Genomic DNA, 21,143 nt, shown 5'->3' with positions numbered 1-21,143 from the left:
GCTTATATCCTTGCTAAAATTAATCTTACAAAGCTTATAATTTATGAGGAACTGTTACACAGTGAATTAAATTTCCACACACTCTTATGGCTGACCTGGTTATTACCTGCTTTGATTTGTTCCCTGGCACGCTACCGACACTACTTCACTGTCTCTCTGAATGATCTTGGCAACCGAACCGGTATCAGAACTGAAAAGTTTATTTTATTTTATGGACTAACTGATCAAGTGTTTCAGGCTGATACTGTTTTGCTTCTGTAGTTAGGTGGAAAGACAAGCCAGATTTCAGCTACGTTATTTTTAATAACAACTGATGAGTTCTTTAAGTTACATTCACAAACTTTTTAAGAAGCAAAATCACAGGCGGTATTTAACCAGTGGGGTCTACTTACCATTAAAGCCCAAATGCCATTCACTCGCAAGGCAAGGTTTTCACTCTGTGTTAAACTACATAGAAGTTCTATGGCTCCTGATTCTAAAATAGGCTAAAATGAAGAGGGGAAAGGGAGGAAAAAAAAAAAAAAATCTTTAAAACACTACTTAGACTAAGTAGACATATATACAAATGTAAATATAATACAAAAAAGTCTTGCTTCTATCTTGTTTTTGAGTTAGTTCCACTCACATGAACTGGCTATGCCATACCCTATATTCATGAGCATTAAAAGGTAGGTTTCTATGAAAAAACTCAGGTCAAGATAGCTTTATTCTTGTGTGTATCCGTGTATGTGTACACATGTATATACAGTCATACATGTGCACACGTGTGTATATATATGTATATATGCATATGTACTGCTGTGATACTATACACACATCTGCCAATCACACAAGCAAATCTGTTTTCCCCAACTCGGGACAGCTCTCCAAAAGCAGTCTTCCTTGAGTAATCACACCTTTTTGGGTATCAAGTGCGACATACGTGACTGTGAAGAGGTTAAGGACAATGAAAGCTACTTGATATCTTTCTTGACATTTAATCTTTGTCTTTAGAACTCAGGGCAAACTGAAATCCAAGGGAAAAAAACTTTGAGCATAACAAAGAAAACTGGAGACTGTTGTTGAGGATCAGATTGAAATGCAAAACCTTTCAGTATAACATATTTAAACAACAGGAAAAATATCAATTCATGCACCTTTTCTTTCAAACTGATTAATGTAATAAAAGTTAAGTTTGGAACCACCGCTTTCGAGCTGAACTCAATTTGAAGCACTACTTTTATCTAAGACCTGAAGAGCTCATGTGCTAAAAGGACTGGTGCTAAAGCCCAATGCAGGGCGGTTGGAACTCGATGATCTTTAAGGTCCCTTCCAACCCAAACCATTCTATGATTCTACAGTTCTATGATTCATCCAATGACTTACGCTGCTCTAGTCTGTAAGGTGTTCCCTTCTTCCAAAAGTTACTGCTTCAAAAGCAGCGAAGAATTGAACACGTCCGAGTTTGGGGGAAGCTGTGTGTTTTTTAACCTGCTTAAGCGCTGAATTAATGAGAAAACAGGGATGTGTGGAAAAGGCTGCACTTTGTAGGAGACGGCCCATCTCACTCAACGGCAGTGTGACTGTCACGGAGCCAGGCAGCCGCAGTTTGTGCCAAAGCTCACCTGCTCCCAGGCACCTGTGCACTGCAATATGCTGAATTGGGTTTGACTCAGCTCTTTTACAGGGTGAAATACAGACCCACTTCAGCTTTGTTTATTTACTTAAAATGACTGGTAGTTTACATACAATTTTACAACACTGTGCAGAAAAAAAAAAAGGTGATATATTAAAGGAAGATGAGATGGCTTATGGATGCTTTCAAGTCAAACATTTCTAAGTATTCCTTCATTTTGCACAAGCAGTATTTCTTTTGGCAAGGATGTTTTTTACATGAACCACGCGTCCCACCAGAAAATTCAGTATTTCAATCCATTTGAAGTGGAAACACCATGCTGAATGTGACCTGCAGTATGAAGAAGAAAGCCCATGGGCCAGTGAACTGTGCTCGGTGTTATTTCAGTTAATTTTCTGTCTTGCAGACATGACTAAACCCACCGAGATCAATTGATCAAACCAAGGTAATCCTAAGTGCCCTGTAGGAGCCCACACATACCACAATCTTGCAACTGTTTTCGGTAGTTAAGAAATGTTTAAGACTTAGGGAATTGTTCCATCGCTATGAAGCATTGATATGTATGTAAGATCTGTATGAAATACAGACGTTGCAGAACTCAAGAACAGATATCCTGTGTCATTGGTTCAGGAACAATAAAACCCACAAGACTCAGCTATGGTGGTGGTTTCAAGATTACAGCAGTAATTCTCTAAGACAACGGATCATATTGCCAATTATCAGTTTGTTTTCTTCTTGCTTATGAATTTTTTAGATAAGCAGACAAGGAAAAAACTCCAAAATTTCATGTCTACTTCTTTTTACATACTACGTTTAACGGTCACAGCACTGTAAAAAGATGATTTTTTATTATTCACAAGCCATTGGTGCTACAGTCTGCCTAATGTTACAGCTCTATAACACTTCACAAGCAGCGGCTACCAATGAAGACACCTTGATGCTTATTGAACCATTGTATAATGTAAACTTTTGTCTATTACCCCTTCTCGTGTCTGGGTAAATACTAACCTCCTTGCTTGGAGAGAATTCCAGAAGAAGATTGCATAGCGTGGAAGATGCTACTACGAGAATTTCGTTTGGAGCATTCTGTAAAACCTGCAGTCACAAAGGGGAGAGTGAGGAATAACAAGTAGGATAAAGAAGGGATCATTTTGAAATGGAATACCTGTGATTATGCTACACTTTGATATTCCGTACTTTAGGAGATGCTTTGATGCCAGCAGCGCAGATCCAGACCTGCTCATTCAACTCAATGTGATGATACACATCACACGACAGGCTGGAGTGAGGCAAAGTCACTTCACAGAAGCCAGATTTGAGAGCTTTTAGGTCCAATTGAAAAGAAACAGATCCCCTCTGCAATACGTACATGTGCTGGCAGCTGGAATTTGGCTCTGCAGCCATTCTCTCAGCAGAGAGCAGGCCGTGTCCTGCAGTGCACCTCTGGGGCACAGTCTACAGAACAGCGGAGGAAGCTCCAGGAAGAGCCTCCTCAACATTTCTGTACACGGCAGATTTCCTCATGACCATCCTTTCAGACAAGCAAGTAGCCTGGAACAAGTTCTACTCTCTCTTATCTGTGCCTGGATCTCCAGCGGGACCAATCCATGCCATTCTTAAACACAGCATCTCCCCTCCATGTTCTTAGAAAACTCTGTGAGGAGACAGGCATGGAGGATACAACTGCTCCTCCAGCAAAAAAAGGGGGAACGAAGCAGTTGTTCTGTACCACCTTTTATTTCACAGCCATAAGCAAACTGCAAATATGAACAATTACTGCATTTACAGTGGCTTGCACTGAACTACATAGAGGTAAGTCATATAATTTTAGACATTATTCTTCCACAGCTTATACAGATATATACGCCTGGGGAGAGAGAAAGGACTTACGTAGTTGTTATTAATCTAGACTAAAAATTAATTTATTTTTAATTAATATTATTTTTCTATTAAGAATAATTCCTGATGTTTTGGAATGAACATACAAGTTTCTGACTTCAGCTTATTTAATACAAATCCAAAGGAGCAACTGCCAGCAGCTGTGTTTACAGAGAAGTCCGAAATCTACATTTGGTTTTTTCACATAGCTCTCCCTTTATGCCAGTTGGGCTTCTTCAAGCAACCCTGTGGTTTCTGTGTTTTGTATTTATAAAGGTTTAATGTTTCCATGTTTGGCCTTTCAAACCATTCTCTCCAAGCTCCTTCAGGTGACGGTCATGAGACCTGAATCATTGGGGTTATTACGCTATAGCGATAGCACAAAAATTGCATTATCAAATCTCCTTTGAGCTCCCAATAAGACTAATGAATTCGACATCCATGGATCTGTATCACAACTCACACACCTGATCCAAGGACAAGCACTTCACCTGCAATAAGTGTACTGTGTGCATACTGTCAGAAAATAATTTCTCCATCATTTCCCCATGTGCTGGGCACTGGTGAGGCCCCACCTTGAGGGCTGTGTCCAGTTTTGGGCCCCTCACCACAAAAAAGACATTGAGGGGCTGGAGTGGGTCCAGAGAAGGGCAACAAAGCTGGTGAGGGGTCTGGAGAATAAGTCTGATGAGGAGAGGCTGAGGGATCTGGGGGTGTTCAGCCTGGAGAAAAGGAGGCTGAGGGGAGGGAGACCTTCTCACTCTCTACAACTCCCTGAAAGGGGGGTATAAGCCAGGGGGGGGTCAGTCTCTTCTCCCAAGTCACAGTGATGGGACAAGAGGAAACGGCCTCAAGTTGTACCAGGGGAGGTTCAGATTGGATATTAGGAAAAATTTTGACACTGAAAGGGTTATCAAGCCTTGGAATGGGCTGCCCAGGGAAGTGGTTGAGGCACCATCCCTGGAGGTATTTAAAAGACGGGTTGACATAGTGCTTAGAGACATGGTTCAGTGATGGGTTTTATCAGTTAGGTTGATGGTTGGACTAGATGATCTTAAAGGGACCTGGACAGGCTGGAGAGGTGGGCCCAGTTGAACCTCATGAGGTTCAACAAAAGCAAGTGCAGGGTCCTGCACCTGGGAAGAAACAATCCTCAGTATAAATACAGACTGGGGGATGAGGTATTAGAAAGCAGCCCTGAGGAAAGGGACTTGGGGGTGCTGATGGATGAGAAGCTGGACATGAGCAGGCAGTGTGCACTCGCAGCCCAGAAGGCCAATTACATCCTGGGCTGCATCAAAAGAAGTGTTGCCAGCAGATCCAGAGAGGTGATTCTGCCACTTCACTCTGCTCTGGTGAGACCTCACCTGCAGTACTGTGTGCAGGTCTGGAGCCCTCAATATAGAAAGAACATGGACCTGATGGAGCGGGTCCAGAGGAGGGCCACCAAAATGATCAGGGGGCTGGAGCACCTCTGCTACGAGGACAGACTGAGGGAGCTGGGGTTGTTCAGCCTGGAGAAGAGGAGGCTCCGGGGAGACCTCATAGCAGCCTTCCAGTACCTGAGGGGGGCCTACAGGAAGGCTGGGGAGGGTCTGTTTACAAAGGCCTGCAGCGACAGGACGAGGGGCAATGGTTTTAAGTTGGAGAAGAGCAGATTTAGATTGGATATTAGGAACAAGTTCTTTACTCTGAGGGTGGTGGAACACTGGAACAGGTTGCCCAGGGAGGTGGTTGAGGCCCCTTCCCTTGAGATATTCAAGGTGAAGCTCAACGAGGCCCTGGGCAACCTGGTCTAGTTGGGGGTGTCCCTGCTGACTGCAGGGAGGTCGGACTAGATGACCTTTGGAGGTCCCTTCTGGCCTGGACCAATCTATGAATCTATAAAGGTCCCTTCCAACCCAGACAATTCTATGATTCTATCATGAAACTGTAGAAAAAAGTAGGCCCATACTTTAAGGCCTCTAATCCATGCAAGCAATATAAAAGGCTGAGGAAGTTTCTTGGCCTGCAGCCAACAGGATGGCCAGAGCGTGTACTGTAATTAGTGAGTCATGGTTTCTTAATTCCCTAACTTGTGAGAATTAGAACATCAGCAGAACAGAGAAAGTCATGCCTGAATAAAATGTCACCACATAGTATGCCCATCAGGCATCCACCTTGTATTGAAATATCTCTAGAAATAACTGAGGATCTCCTGATCCTTTACTTCCTTCCAGGCTATTGAGTGATGCCTCGTCATGAGGCTCATCGGCTCCTTTTTGCCGACAACACTTTCTCGGGTTTGGCTATTTTACTTCTGAACAGAAAGTCAAGCTCACTTCAGGCGACTCTCTTGGCAATTCTCATGGATGTCAATACTGCTCAAGCTTTCAGGCTTCTTACTAGCAGACTTTGTTCTCCATTTTCAAGGTCTAAAAAAATGTTGAAACTCAGAAACTGGTTTATTTATCTGCACTTAATGACAGTCACGCTACAGGATGAGAGATGATATATACCTTACACACTTTGATCTCACGCTTTAATCTTGTGGATAATTGCATTATATTGAAATGTGTGTTTTTAAAGGTCCTTCAGCTTCAGTTTTAGAATCTGCAATAAGAACTAAGATGGAGAGAATTACAGGAGAAAATGCAGATCTAAATTCTCTTGTTGGGCTTATGGACCAAACCTGAACTGTGCCATCTAGTCTGAGCCTGAAAGTAAAGGATACATAGTCCTCCTAGTGCCCTATGTAAACATTAGGCATGACTTAGCCTCACTCCCCAACCACTCAAAGAAACAAAAAAAACCAACCAAAAAATCAAGCATGGATCACAGTCCTCTTTGCTGCTGCTTGGCTTTTGTTGCTTGATGACTCTCTTAGGAGGAGGTCATGGAATTTTGATTTCTAAGTATTTTTTATTATGATTCTACAGAAAGGCACATAAATTGGACACCACATCCTCCTTCAACGGAACAGAACACCTCAGTAGTTGAGACTTGACTTTTCTCTACTTACCTTCATTAAAGGTTTCCATACAGCATGATCCTGAAAACTTGTCCTGAGCTGCTGTACAGAACGGGACAAACTGTGCAAACATCTGTAACGGAAAAGAAACCCTCATTGGGAAACCCACACACTCACATGTACACTATACTGCAATATATACATTGCTTCTACACAAAGAGCCAGCTTGGAATTTGATAATTAGTAGACTGTAAATGGCAAAAAGGAAATATCACACTAGTCCAGGATAACTCCCCCTCACCCCCAGTAAATTTTCCAGCAGTAGACTTCACATTAACTTTTGAAAAATTATGAGAAATTCTAACAAGTTCAGCATTGGACTTTGATAAGACAAAAGCATTTGTATGAATCAGAAAAGCCTCCTACCTGACTGCAGCTAACCGCACCTTGATACTAGATTCAGACAAGCCATTAACAATACGATCCATCATATTTTCTGTCTCAATGATCTGGAGCAAAAAGGAATTAATGTTATAGGAATAAAATAATATGAACATTTATGGTTTGTCAGGTTTTTGTCTGCAACATTTTAAATATTGCATATAAAAACCATAGCTAAAAACAGCAGGCCATATTCTCTTCCCAGATTAAGCAGAAAGTAGCATGTATCTGCATACAATTTTGAAAACCATCTACGTACTATGCTCCACTACTGCATTCAAAATGATTTTATTGATCCATCAAGGAACAAGAGGGTTATATATATATATGTGAATGACGCAATGTCGTATTAAAACAAAAGAGTGCATGCATGAGCGCACACAATATATACAAACCACAGACTGGGGACATGTGGTAGAGCTATCTTGAAAAAAATAAGTAGTAGTTGATATGCCCTATTTAGTCACGGCCAGCACAAGCACTTAAGACTTAAGGAAGTTAATGCCAAGATGAAAGATGGCTTTTGTATAATAAATCAACTTTGTCATGTACACACCCACCACTTATTAAAAACACTGCTTTGATATGTAAAAGAAGGATTGTTACTAGGAACTAAAGAAGATCATCCTGCAACAAAACAGAAGTTTATGGGTTTGAATTCTGGAGATCCTGAATGGTTCCCCCACTGATAAACCTTTCTGCTGGTTATCTTTTCAACACTGTGTTTTCCAGCCTCCTTCCTCTCCACATCTTTTTTCCTTCTGTTTTTCCCCTTTAACCAGCAAATAAACTCAGAAAATTTCCCCACCTCCTGTACTTGCCATGTTTGACATAGCAACTCCACGCTTAATTTAAGAACATGCTGCTTTTAATCATTTATTGTTTAATTTCCCTCCACTTTCCACACATAAATTTTTAACTATACGACTGCTCCAATCAGCCAATCTCTTTCCTGTGATGTTTGAAGAGAATTTGTTCTCCTTCACACCAACTCCTTTGCTAGGACAGTACAAGCCTCCTTGGTCACTCCAGAAATCTTGACTTTGTTTCCCTGATATGATTAGACATTCCAGGGTTTATTTTTGAAAAAGCACTGGTTTTAGAACATATGACAACAGAGGCAAATTCTTACACTGCCTTTCAGCCTGTCAGCTACATCTGATTGCTAACATTTTTCAGAGGCTCACCTTTTTTCGGATATCTTCATCATTTGCTCCCAGGGAAGCATAGAGCTTGAAAGCAGCCTGGCGCAGTTCATGGGCGTGCTTCAAATCATGGTCAAGCTATTTAAATAAAGCACAGATATCAAATTTAGACACTGAAAAATTACTAGTGTGATATTCTTATTTGTTGTAAACTAGTGCTTACCTACTGGGGTTTTCTCTACCACAACCAGGGCAGCCAGAAACACAAATGAACTGCTGTTCCATTGGCTGATGTCCATGTTGACCAAGTGAACACAATCACTGAAGTTAATAATATGGCTAATTTCTCTGCTGAGCTACAGATAAGTCAACTTAAAGAATTTGAGGCCAAAACACTTCTATAAGTTTATGACTCTATCCAGACCAAATTCAGGAAAAAACTATTCTTATTTACCCAACAGAAACTTACAGGAAGAAGCCAGAAGTGAAAAAATTAGGACAGAATCAAAGGATTTTTTATCAAGAGAAGTGAAGCAAAAGAACTCTGGAACCCAAGACAGTCTCTATGTCACAGGATCTCCATCTTAACCTTAAGGTGGATGTTAACTTCTAACTTCTGCTGTAAAGGCACCAAAGCAGGGTGCGAGCTGGCTATGAGGTTTCTGGAAGGTAGCTCCTCCACACAGGTGCCAGAGGGGTGAACTAGAGTGATGCACCACTGGACATGCTGCTCACAAACTGGGAAAAACTGCTTGGGGGGATGATAATCAATGGGAGTACTAGCTATGGGGATCATAAGATTGTGGTGTTCAAGTTCCTGAGAAAGACACGAAGCAGAGCACAGAGTCTTGACTTCAGGAGAACAGACCTGGAGGAGCAGCTGGGGTGTACCTTGGCTTGTTCAGCCAGGAGAAGAGAAGGCTGAGCTCAGACCTAAGAGCAGCCCTCCAATACCTACAGGGAGAACACGGAGCCAGACTCTTTACAGAGGTGCACAGCAAGAGAAGGAGAGACAATAGTCAGACTGAAACAGGAGAGGTTCTTACTGGATATAAGAAATAAAAATTCACTATTAGAACAGTCAGAGAGGTGATTTAATCTCCATTCTTAGCAGTTTTCAAGAGCCAAGTGGACGTAGCCTTGAGCAACCTCATCTGAGCTCAGCATGGACCCTGCTTTGAACAGGAAATTAAGACTTTCAGATCTTCCTCACGTTCTTTCCAATGAGAATGATTCTATGATTCTGACTGCACTCCAAACTCCATACCAAAGGATTGCACAAAGCGATGCAATATTTAAAAGTCTACACAAAATGCCAGAAAAATGCTATTACTAAGCAGCAAAGTGCTGAAGTTAAAAGAAGTCAAAAATTAAGCTGTATGAGTAATTCTTTCTGATGCAGCTGTATTAGAGCAGAATGTATTATATCATTGTTAAAAATATTGAAAACAGACAAGTAATCTGTTTGGCAGAGTCCTCAACTCATGCAGTTTTTACCTTACAGGGTGTAATTCAAAGCATTTGAATTCAAAGCAAGCACCCTGGCTTCCCAGCTGACTGTTTTTACAGACTTTCTGCATACTCAAAGCCATGTCATAATATTTATAACTGCCCCACTCACATTTAGAACCTAATCATTTTTTGATCCTACAGCCAACATCCATTACTGTCCAATCAGCTGCTAAACTTCATTCTGCTTATTTAAATTTATACTGCAACTATTTTTTTTAAATATTATATTTTCATTTAAATAGAATTCAAGGCAGCTCTATACGTAGAATCAATCCTGTCCTATAAAAGTCTCAGAAGTGAGTCTACCTCTTGGGCCAGTTTCAGAGAAAACCCAAGGCTCTGTAATCCAGTTTTTTTTGGGACTTTTCTAAAAATCAGACTCATAGGGGAAGGGAACAGGCAATGGATATTTCCTTATGCGGAATATCAAAACCATTCTTGCTTCCGAGGCTGATTGATCCACTAATGCTTTGGAAAGTGTATGCAAAGCATAAAAAACATGTTCACAGATGAGAACTCCTAGTACAACACCTGTGAAACTAAGTCTCCAAGGTGTATCTGGTTTCTGTTTACCCAACCTCTTGCAAGTGTAGATAACTCATATTATGAAATGTTACACGAAATCCACATGTTTTTCTGCTTAAACAGAACAGAGTCACCTCTGAACTTGACATTTTTCACAAACCTGACCTAAGAATTTAAATTGATTTCTCAGCACATGGACTATTCTCTCTTATGAAGCTGAAATGCACTGGTTCCTTAAGATAAGCCTTTTAAACTCTGCAAAGGAGAAACATGATAGATGTCCCAGTCTGGTACTTCACTGCTATCTCTGGAAAATGTGATGAAAATTGTATGGTGAAGTTATATTAAACTACCCATGGCCCATCTCTCTCTTGGACACAGACCAGCAGCATCCTTCTTACAGGATTCCAGATATACATAATGATTTTTGGTTGGATAATACAGTCTCCAGAAAAAGCAGTGAGTGAGCAAAGACTTGGGGACTACATGCATCAGGAATCAAGTCCTGCTGGACCTCTGGTCACCTTTCTAGTGGGGAACTCAGACATAAGGTTTCAAATAGAATTAAAAAAAAAAAAAAAATATCCTGAGCCCATTTATTATTGTTTTTGCACATTTGCAAAGCTTCAGAACTGGGTAAGAAAACATACCCTCTTGATATCAGTGATTGCACTCACGGAGCTGGGATACTTGAAGTAGTCAGCAAGCATGACAATGAGGTGGTCGGTGATGCTGGCAATTCTCTGGAGCTCCACATCTGTTTCAATCAAATAGGCCAACGTTTCCGCTCCTTCTACTCGCTCCTCCAGCAGTCTTTCCTTACTACACATCCGAACCAAACATGGCAGAGTCTGAAAAGTTAGAAAACAAACAAACAAAGCCATCATTTAGTGCAGCTACATCCATAAAGAAGCTCACAAAAAAAAAAAAAAAAAAAAAAAAAAAAAAAAAAAATCAAACAGCTATCCTAGAGCAATTCTCAACAATGTTCTTTAGATGGTACCTTTAGACAAAAAGATTTTAGTGGTTTTAAAGACTACGGACACAGAGAAATTGTTCGGGCATTACTAAGTACACAGCAGGCTACTTTCAGCCAGCTTCTCATGCAGTCAAAATTAGTCCGTGTGAATGCAATGTTTAGAAGTGACCATGGTCAAAGTTTCGCAAAAGCTTAAAAAAAAAAAAAAAATAACCCCCTCAAGAGTTCATATTTGTACAGGTTTATTCTTACTCCACACAAGAACGAAAAGTACCCAAGCTGCCCTCAAGAAGTACTTGACCCCTGTTTCCCCTTTGCAATCTAGGATTGACTACAGTCAATGCTGTGAAAAATTATCTCGGGGCTTCCTTGACCCACGCTGGCTGCCAGGAGCAGTAGGGAAGGGAGGACTACTCCTAAGGAGTATACCGAGTCAACCAGAAATGAAGTTCACTTGGAAAGCAGGTCCATTCTGCCTTACCCTGACACACGCCCCTACCTTGGTTACAGTCACAGGGCAGCACTTTTGTCATACTTTCTCTACTTTAAATATTAAAACCAATCAAATCTTTCTCTATCAGAAGCTCTGTGAAAGGCACTTAACTCTGGAAAGACCAATTCTAAGACTCCACCTTCACTCAAGCCTCTAGAAATGTAAGTATGAAAATAGATGAGGAATAATATCAAGGTTTTTGCTTGCATTACTCCACTGACTTCAACAGAATTACGCTAGTAGAAATGCTCCTTGGAGTTATGTTTTGGGGGATCTGAAATAACATTTAACCATTGACCATTCAAATTATTAAATAGATCGATATCTCCATTCCACAGGTAAGGAAGCAGAGTTACAGGACTTGCCTACTTTGATTTAAAAAGTAGATGCTACCACAAGGATTAACATCTAATCCTGCACCTAAACCAGGGAGGCAAAGCTCCTCCTCTCTGTGTATCCACCACTTAAGACATCAGATAAGACTTTCAGCCTAAACAGCTGAAAAATGGTTCAAATAGTACAGACACACCAAAGGACCTTCTACTTCCCTAGCAAGTTAGGCAGAGCTCTTTAAGAGAGAAGACAGCTGCTGAGGGTTGGTAAATTTAAGCAGCCCTCAGAAATCTTCTCATTCCAAAAGTGACATTTCTAGGACCTCTGCAAGTTTGTTCAAAGTTTGCTTTAAAGCCTTCAGGCATTTATTTGTTATTAAGACTTTTTAATCTGTAGTATTCACAACCATACCCTAATGATTAAACGTCACCAGTGTCAACTACCAAGCTGGCATAAGGTATATTAAAAACTGAGACTGGCATAAATAAAATCATAAAAGATGAACACAAGCTCTCCAAAAATGACATTCAGGTTGACAAAGAAAGAACACAAGGAATTCCATGTCTAAACCACAAAGATACTGTACTTCCCAATTCTTTCCAAGGTCAAATGGCCTGACATGAGCTATTTCTTGGAATTCAAGGACTAGGTATCATTAAGTCACTGGCTGCAAGCACCCAAGAAACACAAATGTCATAGCTTTCAACTTTTAGCAATTCCATCTGTTTAAAATTAAACAAAATCAAGAATTCTGAAGGGCACATTTTAACTGTTGCATTAGACCTACGGGTCAGCACCATGTAATTAATGCAGAGGAGTAGGGGGCTGTACTAGAGGTGTAAGATGAAGAACCACAAAGCACACCTGACCTTTTGTGGCCAGCAGATAAAAGTCTGAAAATGGATTGTAAAAATGGAATACTTAATTCACATGGTATCACTGGGATGTATCATGGTTATCTGGACAAACGATCACTTTTATTAATAGAATTCCAGAAAAATAATTTCTCTTCCAAGCAAATCCATTATTTATCAACCTCCTCCGCCTTCTCCCAATACCAACTGATTTTATTTTTTCACATTACAGGCCAACCCACTGCTCAAGCTGAGCAACGAAAATAAATCAAAACTATTTTGGAAACACGCATCCCCGACTGCCCTCCAACTGAAGAAAGTTTGACAGCAAAGGGTCAAAGTTCTCTTCAATAATTTCTGAAAACTAAAGAGGATATTGCTTCGTTTTAGTTCACGAGAGGTCAAAATTTGTGACTGGATTTACCACAGACTGAGACAGTGTGTTATCTTAAAACTATGAGCTCCTGGAGTGACCCCAGAAGAAGAAAAGAAGTTACATGAGTTGTTAACAAGAGGGCACGGTTCCATGTCTTCCTTCTGTCCTTGCTCTTCTGCCTACTCTCAAGTATTACAACAAATTTTAGTCCAAAGTTTAAACCATTTATTTGCGCAGAAGCGGCTTCCATGAGAAAGTGCTCCTGTTGCTACAGGCTGGCAAACACGTGGTTTGAAAGGCCTGCAGTTATCCATCCGGCCCGTGTGGCAGGGCATCCGTAGCTCCACACAGCTGGCAGCAATAACCTGCCTTTGTCTACAGCAGCTGTTCCCCCATTTCTTCTCCCCAGAGCAGAACAGTTCTGGAACCCGCACATCCTGACCAGGGCACAGCCCGGGGTTAAGCAGAGAGGATTTCTGGAGGGAAGACATTTTCAAAAGAAGAATGAGGTTTGCAGGAGCGAGATAGGTTGGGAAGCATGGAATTGTAGCCCTCAGTTTGCAGGTGTTGTAGGGAGAAATAAGAGAGACCAGGGAATTGGAGCATCAATTTAGAAAAAAGCTAAGTAGGAGAATGAGGGAGAGGGATGCAGCTTGGCTTCCGTACTTGCAGTAAAACCAGATGCCACTCATCAACACTGGAATGAACTGCATTTTGGACTTTCTCGTGTAAAGACAGGAGGGACAAGCCTTTGCCTCAGCCAACATATGGAGTTTTCATCTGTCATTACCTGGGATGACGGATACCAAAATCTCACTAACAAAAGCTGTAGATACACCAGACTCTACTGCCATGGACATTGAAAGGAATGAATATGCTGCCTTATCGCAGTATCTTATGTACAGCCTACCTTTTCCCCAGCATTACCAAAAAGTAGGATAGTTCTCGACACTCTGGTGACAGTTCAGTTTAAAACATAAGCTTGCAGGAGCCATCAAAGGTTTGCAACAGTCCACAGCAAGAAGATACTCATCAGTAGCCTTTGGTGGTAAGAAGTGTTTGTTGCTTGAAGCAGTACCCACATCCCTCCGCACTGCCCCGGACTCTCAGCACATGCCATGGTCACGCACACACTTACTAGTTGTCTGTTCACAAGAGGATCTGAACACCACAGAGGGGCCTCCCCAGCCAAAGACAGAGAATTCCCATAAGAAGTTACTGGCTCTCAGATCACACATCACCAAATCCTGACAACGACTGCTTTGCTGATTAGATCCTTCACTCGCTAGACTCACTCCAACAACACATGTCGTCTTCTCAATCCCCGTACAGGGGCACGTATGGGGAAAACATTATTTCTGCAGCCATTTAAATTGCCTTTCCTTAAGTCTGAAGTATGTGTTATTCTCCGGAAGGAAGGATGCTAAAAGCACACTAAAAGCTTTGGAGTCTGCCAGACTGCTACAGTAATTATCAAAGAATGCAAACATGTTTTCTTACTGCATTATTACAGCAATACTTCAACATCTCATGGAGAAACAAGAGTGCTAGTAATATTAGCTCATCTCTGGCCGATACACTTGCTCATCAACAGCTTGTTTTTTTCCTTTTGATTAGCTGTAGAAGTGTGACTATTAAGAGATTACATTCCTATGGTATTTAATGAAGTTTCCTTTACTGAATTTCCTTATAAAGTCACGTGTAGTATAAAAATCAAATCCAATATTTCATCATGACAGCTTCCTTTTTTTTTTTTTTAATATCAAATTTCCCTAGCCAAAGTATGAAGCAGACAAACGTACAAAAACATTGCGAAACCTGAGAAATCATCTGCTTATGACAGACTCCACGTATAGATTGGGCAAGTATTTTGAGTGTAGTCTTGTGAAATAAGCTTTTGAAAGACAAACCAGTGCCTTGTTCATGTACAGAGACCAAGGCAGTAATGTTGTTCCCATGTTACTTACAAATGGTTACTGAAATGATTATAAACTCAAATGGATGCCTGTCAAACTGGCATATTTATTCCTGGATACCGACCTTTTTAGTATGATTCTTTATTTACAACTTCTTTAAAAAGCCACGTCACTATAAATGCTTAAAGACACAAAGGGAAAGTAGGGAACTAATTTTTTAAATAAAAAAAATCAGGACAACTTGGTGCTTTGAAATATTCAGTGTAACAGACTTTGTGCTGCTTTTTCAAAGAGACAAATAAAACCAGAATAGCCCTACGTGAGAAAAACATTTTAAACAGAAAACTGTGTGACCAGCTCACCTTAAGAACGATGCAAGAATCGTCTGTCCGTATTGCTCCCGCTCTGCACATGGAAGTAAGGCTGTAGCAATAGAATAAAACATATATTCACATATCCTTGTATTTTATGGACTTCAGGAAGATGTTGCAGAATAGCCAACTAAGGAAATGTACTCCCCTTTGTTCTGCTATTGATTTAAATACATTTGTGCTCACTAGACTTGGGCACACAAATAAACTACTACAGGCGTACTTTAAAGCAGATTTCTAGTACAGGGCATCTTGCTGGAGCACTGATCAATACATACACCACACACTGGTCAAAAAAGGTCTAACCACCCAACTCCACTGATCCATAAACCTCTTTTAGCAACAAAACCCCCCAAAATGAACAACTTAAATTAAGGTAAAGGAGCAATAAACATAGACATTTGCTGCACACAGTATGGGCAAGCGCTTAAAACAATCAGGGGAGAATCAATCAAAAAGCCGTCGAGGTGCTGGAGCGGGTCCAAAGAAGGGCAACGGAGCTGGTGAGGGGTCTGGAGAACAAGTCTGATGAGGAGAGGCTGAGGGAGCTGGGGGTGTTCAGCCTGGAGAAAAGGAGGCTGAGGGGAGACCTTATTGCTCTCTACAACTCCCTGAAAGGAGGGTGTAGCCAGGGGGGTTGGTCTCTTTTCCCAAGAAACAAGCAATAAGACAAGAGGAAACGGCCCAAAGTTGCACCAGGGGAGGTTCAGATTGAATATTAGGAAAAATTTCTTCACCGGAAGGGTTATCAGGCATCGGAATGGGCTGCCCAGGGAAGTGGTTGAGGTACCGTCCCTGGAGGTATTCAAAAGACGGGTTGACATAGTGCTTAGTGACATGGTTTAGTGATGGTTTTTTACCACAGTTAGGTTGATGGTTGGACTAGATGATCTGAAAGGTCCCTTCCAACCCAGACCATTCTATGATTCTAGTATAGGGTTGGTAGTCTGGCAGCTTAGTCAGAAGCAATTCAAGCTTTGCATTAGCCCAGGAGAAGCAGTACCATTGTGATGCTTGTCCACAGGCACATCCTTGTTAATGATGAACCCAATTAAGTCTCTGACACTGAACCAAACTAAGATATTCTTTATTAGACAGGACCTTAGATAGTGGATTTGACAACTCCAAGGTCTCCAACGACAATGCTGACACCCTGCATGAGTCAAATGCGTAAGTTGCTTTGTTAATTTAGCTGTACGAGTCCTCCAAGCTACCAGAAATATAAAGTAGTTCACCCACCAATAGAAGTGGTTTACATTTAAGTGGTTTATAGTTTTTACCCACTGTGCTGCAAGGAAGTAGAATGAAGCTGAAGGATAACTGCTCTGCATTCGGTGCAGGAACAGCCAAGTATCTTTTGGTTTAGCTTCTGAACTAAGCCATTGTAACAGGCTTTTATCAAGCCACAGCTGAGGCTAAAAAAAAATAACTGAAGTTTAGTAAAGATCACTTAAAACTAACATGTTTCAACTCTCAATTGGGCAGTTTCAAAGTGTACATACAGTCAATTATTATTGTTTGGCTAAGGAGCAGAAATGTGCTAACATACTGTAACCACATCATGTTGCACTGCATTCCTGAGCTCTTGCCAAGTACCTAAAGAGAGCTCTTTCACCTCTTAGAAGGTAACACCACTGATCCGGTTCCAAACACCTACCTGTGACAGACATTGCTAAAATCCCATCACCAGGAGTCTTTTTATAGATTACTTCTTGGAAGTGAAAAGACAAGACTTAACTGATAGCATAGAGATCATTCTATAAACTTTTACTGTCCAAGCCTTGCAGCTGACAGAAGGAAATTCTCATTTTCACACCTGAACAATCAGGAGGAAAGCACCCATCTTGCAGCTGCCTTTTAGTCCAGCTAGACCCTATTTGCCAGACAAAGTAGTTCTATTGTCAAACATGAAGTAAGTTAAAACATTTTGACCTCAGGTGAAATAGGCTTGGCTTAGTTGTAAGCAATTTCAGTAATTTCAGTAGAAAAGATTACTGCTCCACTTGTGGCTGCAAATCACTCTCCCAAGAGGCTTTCTGCTCTTCCCTCTGTGCCTACACTGCTGCTGGAGTGAAGGAGCCTTACTCCAATTCCAATCAAGAGGTATTAACTCAGGTCTTACAGGTCTACTTCAGTTGATGAAAAACAAAGGAAACTTCTTGAGACAGCCGTGTATGCCAGTATGGATTCAAATAGGAATTTAACAAAAGGCTTCACAAATGCATTTAAAAAAAAAAAACACCAAACCAACCTTCTAAATCCACATTCCAAGAACTGTACTAATAAATCAGAGAGGAACTGCAGATTAATTGACCAAAGCTGGTAAGGCAGGAGTGAAGTCTAATTTAGAAGTCAAAACAAAAAAAAAGCGGACCTGTGACAATTTCACCTGCTATTCTCATCAGAAAAAAAGGAAAAAGGGATAGTCTGACTTAGGGGGAATCAAGCAGGGAGTAGACTTACAGAAAAAAAGCCAGTAGGTCTTTTTGCTTTGAGGACTATTGTGAAACTGAGGCCATAAGTGCCCTACTACAAAGGATGACTGCCCATGGACTGATCTGAAACTCAAGATACTGGTTTGTCTTCCATTTTCCTGCAATTTTCTTTTTTTCACTTTTCACCACATCATTTTCTTCCAAAAGTCCACTTGAGCCAAGGTACCACAAAGCAACAGTAAAAGATGGGATTTTCTACCCAATTCCTCCCAATTTGGAGCAGATCAGTAAAGAACACCAACAGACCTGGGAGTATTCATCCCAGAACAAGGAGACAGCCCAGAGCCAGGACAATTCTTTTAACCCCAACCTGCCTTCATCGCTTATCAACTGCCTTATATCTCAACAACATTAAAATATTAATTAAAAAAATATAATTTCTAATAGTTAATTCTCTATGTATTCTGTGAATTCCCAAAGAAACACAAAAATCAATCAGAACTGAGACTGCTGCAATGCAGTTAATTTAACTGGCCTTCTCCACTAAAGCTACCTAATAAAACCAGTAAAACCAGATTGCATAGACCAGTTCAGGTTGGAAGCAAGCATGAGAGGTCCCCAGACAGACCTCCCACACGGAGAGGGATTACCTAAGGGAACTCCCCCCCAACCACATACATGTCTTTATAACTGCTTTCAGGAACGGGTTAAGTCATCATAACCTGGCAACGTTACAAAAGAGGCCACCCTACCTACCCCACTTGTTCCTCACCCAGAATCTCAAGACCTGGCACTGAGACCAGCGTCAGTGAAATTGTTTGGTGAACTGAGTCAAGAGAACTCACTGATCCAGCTCAAAAATAAGCCATGAAAATCGAAAAGAATAATCAAACAAGGGATCTGATACACTGATCCATCAGTGACCAAACTCTTAAGTACATTTAATTTCAGTAGTTTATAGTGATGGGAAATTGTCTCTCCTTGACTCCTGAAGCAATTTATTCCATTATTATCAATACAATAAAAGGAAAAAGGTCTTAAAGGGAGTCAATTCCCAGCTTATGAAGTGAGTATAACCCTAGAGTCACTGTTACAGAATTTGGTCACATTTTGTCACATGGTAGAAAGTCATTATGAACACACAGAAATGCGCCCGCACCAGAAAGAAATTAGTAACATTAATTCTGCTGTGTGAGCACATGAAGCTTACAGAATAGTCTATTTTAATTAAAACAGTTGAGAAGAGGGATTAGCTCTGCTCTCTCATCATCTTAATACATAGAGTTCTCAACACACCACAGCCCCAGACACCTGGGGGAGCCCTCGGAGCAGCGGTGTTAACCTGTACTACATGATGATATCTCAGTATTACACTTTGTAAGGACATACAATTGACCACAGCCTATTCAAAGTAAAACTTATCATAAAATCCAGGCTACTTGTGAAAACTGCAGTTCAGCTTATGAAAATCCAAATGTCTGAATACACGTTCCTTACAAAACTGCTGCCGAGCAACATTTTTCCCTGTTTATGTACAGCAAAGAGTGAAAGTTATACTGTAGAGATTATTAGGCAAGAATCATTTCTTCAAGGATTTAGATAATGCGAATAATATCTATAATTATTCCTAAGGTTTTAGATCATGTACTACTTTTGTAACCAGCAAAAAGTTGAAAAGTATGTATTAAATTGCATACTATTTCATTCTAATTCCTGATGAAAATTACCATTTGGCTGATGTGAGCTGCATTTCAATAGGCTTGTCCCTTTGTAACATCTTCACAAAAATTTGCGGTAACAATTCTCCATCAACCGACACTGCAAGCAATGAAAGAGAACTCCAAGTCATTCTAACTCAGCCGGGCAATAAAACAAGTGTCAAATAAGCAACAGCAGCGTCGTACTTACCATTTACAAGAGTCATTGATACCTGTGGGTTTTCAAAGGCTAGAACTGAGAAGCATTTCAATGCTTGCATTCGAACCTGTGTAAAAACATAATATATACGAAGTATAAATGTAAAGGCTAGCTTAAAAGCAAAATTGGTCTATAATGCTGTATAGGCTTGTAGAACAAAATTCTGTATAATCAGTAAGAAACGTAGATGATGAATAAAAGGCAGACGGAAACATCTAACTCACACCTTGACTCCCGTGATCCCCCTGTTAGAATTATCCCTCTACAGGGTATGTTGTGAACTATTTGTGAAAAAGACAAGCAAGGATAAAACTTGGGAACTAGACAGTCAGAAACACTGGTCGCGTTTGCGATGCCTCACAAACATGTAAACAACAAAAGAATGGAAGTATCATAACAATAGTACTTTTTCTTTCCATGACTCATAAGTACATAACAGAACCAGAAATACACGTAGTTGAGAGTTGTATTTCAGAAGCCGTTAAAGGTGAGTTTAACAAAATGTCTAAAGAGAACCATCCAGTTGAAATGATTCTAAACTAAACTTAAAATAAATATATAGTATACGTTTTCCTGCCATTAAGCAGCCTCAGGTATCACCTGTACAAAAAGGATTCACTAATTTCTTCACGCTGGATCTTCCTCTTCCTGTCCAAAACCATGTCTTACTTTAATTAAACAATATTTCCTGGTTGCTCAGTCACGCTAGGCTATGAAGTGCTTATAACCTCTTCTTTGACAAAGGGAAGACAAGCCATTATCATCTTGCCAGACGGAGAATCTAATTTAGTTCAGATATTAGTCTTCACCTTCTGCAGTTGCACATTTTTAAACCGTGTCCCTCCATATTTCTGTTACCACATTCTCAGTGTGAAAACAAAGCAAAAGGAACAAGGTTTTGACCTAAAGAATCCCATCACTGACAGAGCACTTACTGCAAGTTAGGTTTAAGGTCCATCCCACCCTCCTCAACAAAAAGTCTTAGAAACATGGAAGTCCAAGGGTAGACAACAACAGCAAAGACAATCACGCTTTTGTGCATTAATTTTATAATATCTAATTAGAGCCATGGTTAAGATCTCATCAGTAGTAGTGAGGTCTTAGTCAAGAGGAACAGACAGCAGGCTACCTGGCTGCCCAACAAAAGCCTTGTTTGACCTTTGCCATTTACTTTTCAGACAATCTAATGAATACAGTGTATGCTTCAAAGCAGCAGAAGCAGAGATTGTTTATTGAAAAAGCACTGAGAAAAGTCAAACCCAGAGCTCAAAAGGTATATTCCTGCCAGAAGGAAGCTACATTCCTGCCAGAAAGGGGGTAAATGTTCTAATGAGAACAACTGAAGTCTAGCTGGAAGTTAACTATTTCATATAATATTGCACTATTAATTAAAGATATTAAAA

At 40.6% G+C, this 21,143-nt stretch overlaps 1 protein-coding gene across 4 annotated transcripts in view; it reads right to left on the bottom strand.

Moving 5' to 3' along the window:
• Positions 1-21,143, bottom strand: part of ARMC8 (armadillo repeat containing 8) — a 75,726-nt gene that overhangs the window by 10,778 nt on the left and 43,805 nt on the right. For 3 of the 4 annotated variants that reach the window (XM_074152912.1, XM_074152913.1, XM_074152914.1), the window contains 9 exons: positions 19,732-19,807; positions 19,551-19,641; positions 15,380-15,440; positions 10,717-10,917; positions 8,072-8,167; positions 6,870-6,952; positions 6,495-6,576; positions 2,624-2,710; positions 393-485 (listed from right to left, as the gene is read on the bottom strand). In XM_074152912.1, coding sequence (XP_074009013.1) covers positions 393-485; positions 2,624-2,710; positions 6,495-6,576; positions 6,870-6,952; positions 8,072-8,167; positions 10,717-10,917; positions 15,380-15,440; positions 19,551-19,641; positions 19,732-19,807 — 870 coding nt within the window. The remainder of the gene's footprint in view (positions 1-392; positions 486-2,623; positions 2,711-6,494; positions 6,577-6,869; positions 6,953-8,071; positions 8,168-10,716; positions 10,918-15,379; positions 15,441-19,550; positions 19,642-19,731; positions 19,808-21,143) is intronic. The other variant, XM_074152916.1, reaches the window with a different exon arrangement.

Source organism: Numenius arquata, chromosome 9 (genome assembly GCF_964106895.1).
Source record: "Numenius arquata chromosome 9, bNumArq3.hap1.1, whole genome shotgun sequence".
NCBI classification, from domain to species: Eukaryota; Metazoa; Chordata; class Aves; order Charadriiformes; family Scolopacidae; genus Numenius; species Numenius arquata.
Note: the sequence above shows the minus strand (reverse complement) of the source record. Positions and strands in the feature narration are given on the sequence as shown.